The sequence below is a fragment of the Lotus japonicus genome, chromosome 1 (assembly GCF_012489685.1).
Source record: "Lotus japonicus ecotype B-129 chromosome 1, LjGifu_v1.2".
NCBI classification, from domain to species: Eukaryota; Viridiplantae; Streptophyta; class Magnoliopsida; order Fabales; family Fabaceae; genus Lotus; species Lotus japonicus.
In genome coordinates, this window is record NC_080041.1 from 21,017,995 (window position 1) to 21,027,786 (window position 9,792).

Here is a 9,792-nt window from a genome sequence, read left to right on the forward strand (position 1 = left end):
GTTTCTGTATCTGTTTTTATTATCCTGCTGCATGGTTTGTTATTTTTCTTCTTTTTAGCCTAAGTTCTAGATTTAGCTAAGCTACTTCTTCTTCTTCAATGATTATGATGTTTTTCCAGATAGTGCAATCACTGATGATGGAGAATTGATTCACTTGGCTCTTTCAGCTGAAGCTGAGCCTGTGACTTTCCATGAAGCAATAAAGGATAACACTTGGTGTGAAGCCATGAAAGAAGAACTTAGAGCAATTGAAAGGAACAAAACATGGGAGCTAGTACCTCTGCCTCAAGGGAAAGTTCCAATTGCTGTAAAATGGGTTTTTAGAATTAATCTGAAACCAAATGGAAGTATAGCCAAGCATAAAGCAAGGCTAGTTGCCAAGGGTTTCATGCAAAGAGAAGGGTTCGATTACAGTGAAGTATTTGCTCCAGTTGCCAGATTTGAAACAGTAAGATTAATTGTGTCTTTGGCTAGTTGGCATGGATGGAAACTTTGGCAGTTAGATGTGAAATCAGCGTTTTTAAATGGTCCTCTTGAAGAAGAGGTCTATGTTTCTCAACCTCCTGGTTTTGAGGTTGCTGATAGCGATGGAAAGGCTTTGAGATTGAGGAAAGCCCTTTATGGCTTAAAGCAAGCTCCAAGGGCATGGAACAAAAGGATTGATTCTTTCCTCACTCAAACTGGCTTCAGGAAGTGCACAGTAGAGCATGGTGTTTACATCAAGGTAATTAGTAACTCTGATGTCTTACTACTGTGTTTATATGTTGATGATTTGGTAATCACTGGAAGTAATGAAACTGAGATAGAGAAGTTGAAACTGAATCTGAAATCAGAATTTGAGATGTCTGATCTGGGTGAATTAGCATATTTTCTTGGTATTGAGTTTCTTCAAACCAAGAAAGGAGTAGTTATGCATCAAAAGAAGTATGTTTCTGAAATTTTAAAGAGGTTCAACATGATTGATTGTAATCCAGTCACAGTGCCAGTTGAAGGCAACTTGAAACTGGAGTTTTCAGAGAATGAAGCTTCAGTTGATGCTACTTTGTTTAGACAGCTTGTGGGTTGTCTAAGATTCATTTGTCATAGCAGGCCAGAAATTTCTTATGGAGTAGGGCTTGTTAGTAGATTCTTGGCTCAGCCAAAGCAATCACACTTAGCTGCTGCAAGAAGGGAAGGTTAAGCTACAACTTGTAGCATTTTCAGACTCAGATTGGTGTGGAGATAAGGTGGATAGAAGAAGTACATCAGGGTATGTCTTTCTCTTGTCCGGTGCCCCTATTTCCTGGAGCTCAAGGAAGCAATCTGTGGTTGCTCTTTCAACCTGTGAAGCTGAGTACATAGCTGCTTGTAGTGCAGCCTGTCAAGCACTGTGGCTATCCTCACTGTTGAGTGAATTGAATGTGGATATTGGTGAAGTTGTGGAATTGCAAGTGGATAATAAATCTGCTATTGACTTGGCTAAGAATCCAGTTTCCCATGGACGTAGTAAACACATTGAACATTGAGACTAAATACCATTTCCTACGTGATCAAGTAACAAAAGGAAAGATCAGCTTGAAGCACTGTGGAACTGATTTGCAAGTGGCAGATATTATGACTAAGGGTTTGAAAACTGAGAGGTTCAGGAACATGAGAGCTATGCTGAATGTTGTTAGCTTTTGATGAAGACTGCAGAGTCTGCAGCTTGATGTTCCGGAAGTATTGCAGCATTTGATGTGTTTTTGCTACTGAATTTGCTGTTTTTTTGTTTACTTTTTCAGCAATTTGATTTCTGTTTGTCTGTTGAACAATTGGAATTAAGGGGGGGTGTTAAGTAGTTAATCCCAATGTTCAAGGGGTTAATTGTGTGATTAGTTAAGGCCTAACAGATTTGTAAGCTAGTTAGTTGAGTGGGTCTATATAAGGACCTTATTGTATTTTTCTCTCACAATGAATAATAGAAACACTTTTCTCCCCATTCTGATTCTTCTCTCACGCTCTCTCTTTTCCCTGATACTGTGATTTTCATTCTTGTTCCCATTATAGGATATACAGACAAAAATGCAAGTTCCAAGAAGAAAAGTAGATTTAATATTACCTTTTTAGGAATCCCCATGTTTGCGTCCTTGTGTTGCATTAGCTGACATAGCAATCCAATATTCTTCTTGATCGGTGGTCCAGAAGCTCCAAGAATGACATGTGCCTATCAGCATTTCAATTTTGAAACATTTAACAATCATTTGAAGTAATTAATAGTATCATCACAAGTAGCAATGTAAGATAATTATTACCTGCCGCTTGAGAATAGTAAACATGGTGGGGTTTGACCAGATGAAGGGTTTGCGCGAACGAAGAGGGAAGGGAACGATACTCTTTAGTGTAATGAAGTTCTCAATTTAGCAAGTTTTGGGTTTTTCTCGATGGATTTGGGCCTCATTGTTGGGCACCACCTTTAATCATTTTCCTTAATTTTTTATTTCTGATTAAAACATAATAATAATAATAATAATAATAATAATAATAATAATAATAATAATAATAATAATAATAATAATAATAAGATGGGATTTGGGATTTTGTTTTTTGGGTTTGAGGATGATGATGACAAGATGAAGATTTAATTTGGGATTTAAGTTTGATGGTTTAGGTGAAGGGTTTAAGGGTTTTAATTATGGATTATTTAAAAAAAAAACTGATTGTATAATTTGATTGGTCGGTTTAGGATTGTTGAGAAGTTCCGATTTGACTAAATATAATGTCAGGCTAAATAATTTCTTAGGGTAGAGCAATCCTCACTCATGAACTAGTTTTTGAGTAAGAGTTAGGTCTAACCTGAATTTTATTAAGGTATGAAAACTTATTATATTCGTTTATCAGGTCATTCATAAATAGTTCACCCGATGATGTCTAGCCCCGCAAGGTTTACACTCCATATATCCAAACCAGAATGTGAGGAGTGTTAACTAATCTCACATTAACTAGAGATATTATTAAATAAGCATTTACAAAGCACAAAGCAACCCTCATCCCCAAACTAGCTTTTGAACTCGAGTTAAACTCAACCCAAATTTTAAAATACATCATTAATTTCAATCATCGGAGGTACATTAGTTACGAAGAAAATGTGTCACTATACCCATTTCTGGAGAACAAAATATAGTAGGGGATCAAGCTGTTGGATAAGCCATATAACAACTAATCTTATGAGGTAAAGCAAGAAAACAATAGATATGTCAATTTCATGTCTTTACACAATAACACAAGAAGGGTTCAAAGGTACATATAATTATTAAAACTAGGGCGCTGTTTTAGTGGGGGTTTAAATGGCACAAAATTATTGATGATAATAGCTACAGATTAAAGGCGAAACATGACACTTCAATTAGATTGGTTAAAGCTTACTGAAAAAAAAAAAAGAGTCATTCTCTATAATATACACTTCAATTAGATTGGTAACACGTATCATTAGTGATGAGTATGTATATATGTACAAGCGCATTGTGTCGTTCTGGGTCATGTTGGGATTATTTTGTTGCGAAAATACCAAATATAATCGGGAAATGTCATTCTTATATGTGTGGAAACACATTATACATTTCAAACTTTTAAGGTGTATTGAAAGGGCAGAGGGGATGACATGAATGTTTATAGGGGTGACATTACAATCAATTCTCAATAAAATCACCTAAAACAAGGATAAAAGATAACTTAATTGGGTTTAATATGTTTTTGTCCTTCTAAAATAGCGAATTATTGGTTTTGATCCTCCATCAATTTTAGTAGTGGCTTAAACCATCATTAACACATTTTGCTAGTCTAACCTTCCCGGCCACGATTTTTTCTTTATTTTATCTAAACTATGCATTTAACATCGAAATAAGAAATTTTATGGATACTAGGAATTACTATAAAAAGAAAATAAACTAAATAGAAATAGACAAATAATTAGCGGGTTCTGTTGTTTCTATGATTACATTTTAGGGTTTTGAAGAAAAAATTTATAGGAAATCAAAAGATGAAGCAAAAGAATATTAAAAGTTACATATTTTGAAATCTGATAGTTTCTAAAATCCCAACTTTGAAATATGAAAATTCCATATCATGATTTGAAAAATAAATACATGATTTTTAATAAAAATTAATTGGTAGAATTTTAAAAGACATTCAAATTTATGTACCAACAAAAGATAGTCAAATTTTAAACATCTTGGTTAATTTGTAAAAAAAAAAAAACCATCTTGGTTAATTTTCAACTTTCAAAAAAAAAGAGAACTTAAATAAAAACTACTCAAATTGATTACTAATTTTTTTAATATATAATACAAATAAAAAGGTAACCGAATTTTAAATATGTGATCTTTCCTTTTATAAAAATTAATTTACTCTTAAAAGGTTATTGGTTTACCCACAAGGGGTGTCACAAATGGTGAATGTGCATTTCTTTAAGGGATTTCGTCTAGGCTTCTGGCCCGGGTTCGATCCCCACTGAGGTAAAAAATACTTCCTCCGTTCCTGATCTTTTGTTGTTTAAGGTTATGCACATTGTTTAAGAGTGCAATTATTGAAATATTTGTTGACATAAACACCCTTATTTAATGTTGAGTTAGAGTTAAGAGAGAGAATGATAGTTATTAGTTACTCCCTCCGGTCCTATTTATAAGCAACAAAAAAAAAATTCACATAGTTTAAGAAATGTAGTTAAACTAGGTAAAATGCATTAAATATGTCTTGAATCAAAATAAACTTCCAAAATTACCCTTTGTTATTAATGTTGGAAAGTGAGAAAGAGAGAGAATAATTAATGAGACACATTTTACAAGTTAGAATTAATAAGGGCATCATTGGAAAAAAATAATTAATATAGCTCAAACTTTTATTTGGTTCTTATAAAAAGGACCAAGATTTTTCTTCTTTTTCATGCTTATAAATAGGACCGGAGGGAGTAACATTTTTCTATTTTTTCTATTTTTTTAGGTAAGAGGAGGAGTCTCTTAGAAGTTATTGCATTAGGGAAAGATGCCCATAGGATTATCTTCGTTATAACCTTTGTTTTTTATAGTACAATACTTCCTCTATACCTTATTATCTTTTTTTTGTTACATCGGAAAATATTATTATCTATCTTTATTTTGATAGTTTTTTTTTATATTTAATGGTCATTTTTTTAAATTATGATTTACCAATTATAACCTTAACTTAATAATTTACCAAGGTGATTGAAAAAAAATTGAAGAGTCAAAATTAATGAGATAGATAAAAGGTGGTAGTATATCCGTAAGTTGGTTAAAGAAATTTAATAGTAAAATAGATAACATTAATGCAGTTTCTTAATACATATGTCAAAATCTTAAAGTAATAAATATTGTGGAAGAAATGGAAGATAGTTTCAAAAAAAAACGGAAGACAAGTTACATAAGAATAAAACAATAGGGAATTATTAATATTACAAATAGGAATACAATCAATAATCAATATTTTTCCAAAATTATTTACCAGATTGATTTTTCACACAGCACATTTGTTTGGGGACAAGCAAAAGCAGAGAGAAGGAACAGACAAAAGCTAGCATATTGGTCTCTCAGCATAGTTGCATTGATACAATGTCAAAAGCTGCAGCTTTTACAAGAAAACCAAAGAGGAGGAAAGGATTGGAGAAGAAAGGGCTATGATCACTGTCTAGTTCATACACACTCAATGGTGGCCATCTCTTAATCATGGCTTCCTGTTGCTCAGGCTTCACCACATTGTCATGCCTTGTCCTTATGTACACGCGCGGCACCGTTTCCACTTCACCTTCCTCCGTGAATCTTGCACTTGTCAATGCTAGAATTGGCCCTGGCCTCAACAGCATGGAAGCTAAGGTCGAATCCTGAGCCACAATATCAGTATAATCGTTGATACTTGATAGTACTACTCGGAATTAAAGTGCATGTCAAGTTTTAAATTGAGATTGTGATTATATTATAATCACTAATATTGCAGAAAATTGCAGTTGATACAGTTGCAAATTGCAATTTATCTCACCATCACAACTGCAATTGCGGTCGAATCAAACGCAATGTTCTGCAATATCAATGACCAAACATAACTATATATGCAATTCAAAACTTTGATCAGATAAAAAATCTTGACATTGCAGTCATAATTGCAATTTATAGACAACTAATTAAAATTTTAACATAATATCAAAATAATTTCAATCAGATATTTATTAATTTTTTTTTAATATATTTTGAACTTTTAATCGATTTTTATTAATATGTTTGTACGAGAATTTTTTCCTCAGAATTAGCTATGACACTTAGAAATTACGTAATACTCACGGACGAAGCTTCTTTTTCTTGAGAACTATTTTTGACTTTAGAATCAATTCTTAAAAGATTTTCAAACACGAATTTATAGTTAGTGTGCATCCAGAAACTGTTTCTTGCTAACTTTAATCATGTGAAATTGTGAAGTAGTACTATGACTGGCTAGAAATTTTCTGTAAGGATGATCTAATTTGGATAAATTTTCTTGGTTTTTACCTTTTTCCATGAAAATTTCCATAAATGGTCCTACAAGTGGCAAAATTAAAGAAGATGATAATGAATTATTGATGATAAGCAAAAAAGCATGCATATGGCAGGTGGGGTACCTTGAAGCTAAAAGTTCTAAGAAAGTGAACCCATATGCTAACCAGTTTTATACAGAAGGCATGCATGATGCATGTCTATCTTTTTCCCACCCCATTCCCCCCTTTAACATACCTCATGAGGGCTTAAAGGGTAGATGATTTTCCTTTGAAGTTCTTTTTTCACCAAGGCACTGGTGGGAGGTTTATCCCGTCCCAATCCAAATCCTAGTTGGTACACATCCCCAAACTCAGATAGATCAGGTACACCCTGCTTGACACAAATGAAAAACACTTTCTAATTAAACTTCATTATACCTAGTATTTAGAAGAGGCACAAGAAGTTAGCTACACTAATACCATGCAAAGCTACCAGTCAGCATTATGGTTTTAGATTACTGCAATTCTCAGTTACCCCCATATGATCCTTGAACTTATAGGAAATTGGGAGCAGGTATGTGACCATAATTGCAGTCATGATAGAGTTGTAGAGACTGCAAAAACCTTGATGTTGCGGCAGCAATTAGAGATAACAATTTAAAACAATGATTAGGATTGTTGAGAAGCCTCGAATTGACTAAATATATGGTCAGGCTAAATATGTTCTTAGGGTAGAGCGCAAACCTCACTCATAAACTAGTTTTTTAATTAGAGACTTAGAGTTAGATCCAACCCAAAATTTAATATTGTATAAATAAGTTCTTATAAAAAGTAGAGCAATCCTCAACCCCAAACTAACATCTGAATTAGAGTTAGCCTCAACCCAAATTCTAAGAATCATTAATTTCAATCATCGGAGGTACATTGAATACAAAGAAAATGTGCCAATATACCCACCTCTGGAGAACAAAATATACTCGGGGATCAAGTTGTTGGATAAGTCATATAACAACTAATCTGATGAGGTAAAGCAAGAAAGCAATAGATTTGTCAATTTCATGTCTCCACACAAGAAAACATGGTACAAAAAGGTACTTATAATTATCAAAACAAGGTGCTGTTTTAGTGGGGGTTTAGACGGCACAAAATTATTGATGATGATAGATACAGATCAAAGGGGAAACAGGACACTTAAATTAGATTGGTTGAAGCTTACTTAAAAAAAAAGAGTCATTCTCTATAAATTATACTAAAATTGAAACCACATGTACCCCGGGTCTGCAGTAGGTGAAAAGGATAGTGTGAATACCCATTTTGTTGACCTTATTATAAAATTACAACTAGGTTGTTGTGAAACAACAAAAAAACAGAGGAGCTTCCTTCTATCTTAAAATGTATGGAACTATTTCTCTTCAATGTATCATATCAATCATGCCATGAAGTGTGTATTTTCAGAATCAGTTGAAGAAAAATTTAGTTTTAGTTGACATAAAATTAGCTCAAAGATAGTTTTATTGTACAACAAAACAAAAAATCCTTGAAAAGGTTACAAATTCGAAAAAGGTTAGCTAACAATGAACTTAATAGATGATGAAAGAAGCTATAATTGAAGAGAAAAAAAAAACCTTTTTACATTTTTCCCCTTCTGTGTAACACTCCCCTATTACTTAGTAGCCGCTTATTTTGTTTGAATATGAGACTATAGTTTGTCAAATTAAGAGAGTTGGTGCATATAGCTAAAATTTGTGGAAAAAAGTTAGCAATCAATTATTTCCAGTGTCAAAATCAACCTAACTGGAATTTGAAGATGCCAAAAATTGGAACCCAAGGATACATGAAACACTCTCATATTCTCTCATCCTAGATTTATGTTTATGTAAACTTTTTTGCAACAAAGTTAGTATTCATTTGCCCAGTTTGCCAATATTTCTAAATTGAAACACCAGACATGCATGGCATATTGAACTCAATGTTCAAAAACTAATTAATAAGAATGAGATATTGAAACAAAAAACACAGAACTCATTTGATAAAAATAACTCACATCTTTTAGATCTTCATCTGTGCAGAACCCCAACTTGAGCATAGTTGCTGCCACATACACTGCTAAATTGATCTTCTTGGCAAACTTGTGACAGGCCTGAGTAATACTCAACCCTCCTGCACTGTGTCCTACTAATATCACCTGCATAGCAAACACTTAACTGATCGGGTCAATTTGTGCCCATGTTTGGAAATTCTTTTACAATTGTTTCTAAAGTCAAAATCAATTCTGCAGAGAAGTTTTTGCGAGTAGCTTATGGGTGCCATAATTGATTTTGAGGAAAAATAAGCTGATCAGAACATGTTATAAGTCACTCTACCAGGTCATAATCCAATACAAGATTGAGAAAGATCAATATAGAGGAGACCAAAACCTTTTCATTATCAGGCAAAGCAGACATGAAATCCATGAGGGGTTGATTGTAATCATCAAAAGAAAGAACAGAATCAGCAACAGATTGATCAATTCCTGCACTTTTGAGGTCTATGCAAGAGACCTTGTATCCAGAATTCTCCATAAGGCACCTGATTTTGTACCAGCACCAGCTTCCTCCACTTATACCATGCACTAGCACAAAGTGCTGCTGCTTCAAGGGAATTGTAATTCCCCTTGGATCAGCACTCTCATCTCTCTGAGGCATGGCTTTCTCTGCCTTCACCAACATGATGCTATTGCTTCCCCCCTTTTTAGCTCTCAACTTTGCTGATTGCTCAGCATATATATGTAGCAAGTAAATAGTCTTTATGGAACATGATGTCTCCCTTTTTATTAGCTTTCCATGTTAATCACTACATGTAGATCAATTGATGTGTGATTGTTCTAGGTTAAGCAGAGATCTCAGTTTTATCACTCATAGTGACCTTATCTGATTCGAACAAAATTATCTCAGTGGAGAATAAGTATATGATTAAACAGAAAAAAGCTTTCCAAGCTAATCATGCTAAAGATTACTCAAGAGTTTTATAGGGATATATCAATGGGTCAGGGTCATTTGCATCCATCATAAGAACTTTGAAAATGTCAACATATAAATAACTGTGGAAGATAACTGCTGGCATAGCACTGGCGTACGATGCACTCTGAGGAGCCTTGGACTCATCAAATGGTCCAAAAGTGATCCAAAATTGCTTAAGTGCCTTTCAGCATTCCACAAGGTAAAAGTAAAAGTATGAGGATCATTATTATTGTTATTAAAACTGAAATAATTAGACATTCGTGCAAGGAAAATTGATCTTTGGAAATGGAGATTTGTCCTTTATTTTTCTTTATTGCCTAA

The 9,792-nt window shown here is 33.6% G+C and overlaps 1 protein-coding gene across 2 annotated transcripts; it reads right to left on the bottom strand.

The window, feature by feature from the left end:
• Positions 1 to 5,398: 5,398 nt before the first annotated feature.
• LOC130734091 (methylesterase 17-like) lies at positions 5,399 to 9,485 on the bottom strand. 2 transcript variants are annotated; one of them, XM_057586392.1, is made up of 4 exons: positions 8,890 to 9,469; positions 8,517 to 8,657; positions 6,729 to 6,863; positions 5,399 to 5,848 (listed from the first exon to the last, which is right to left on the bottom strand). In XM_057586392.1, the coding sequence occupies exons 1-4, from the start codon at positions 9,178 to 9,180 to the stop codon at positions 5,558 to 5,560; spliced, it is 858 nt and encodes a 285-aa protein (XP_057442375.1). In that variant the 5' UTR covers positions 9,181 to 9,469; the 3' UTR covers positions 5,399 to 5,557. The 2 variants fall into 2 exon arrangements, with proteins under 2 accessions (XP_057442375.1, XP_057442376.1); XM_057586393.1 differs by lacking the exon at positions 6,729 to 6,863 and having other exon boundaries at positions 8,890 to 9,485.
• Between the last annotated feature and the right edge of the window lie 307 nt (positions 9,486 to 9,792).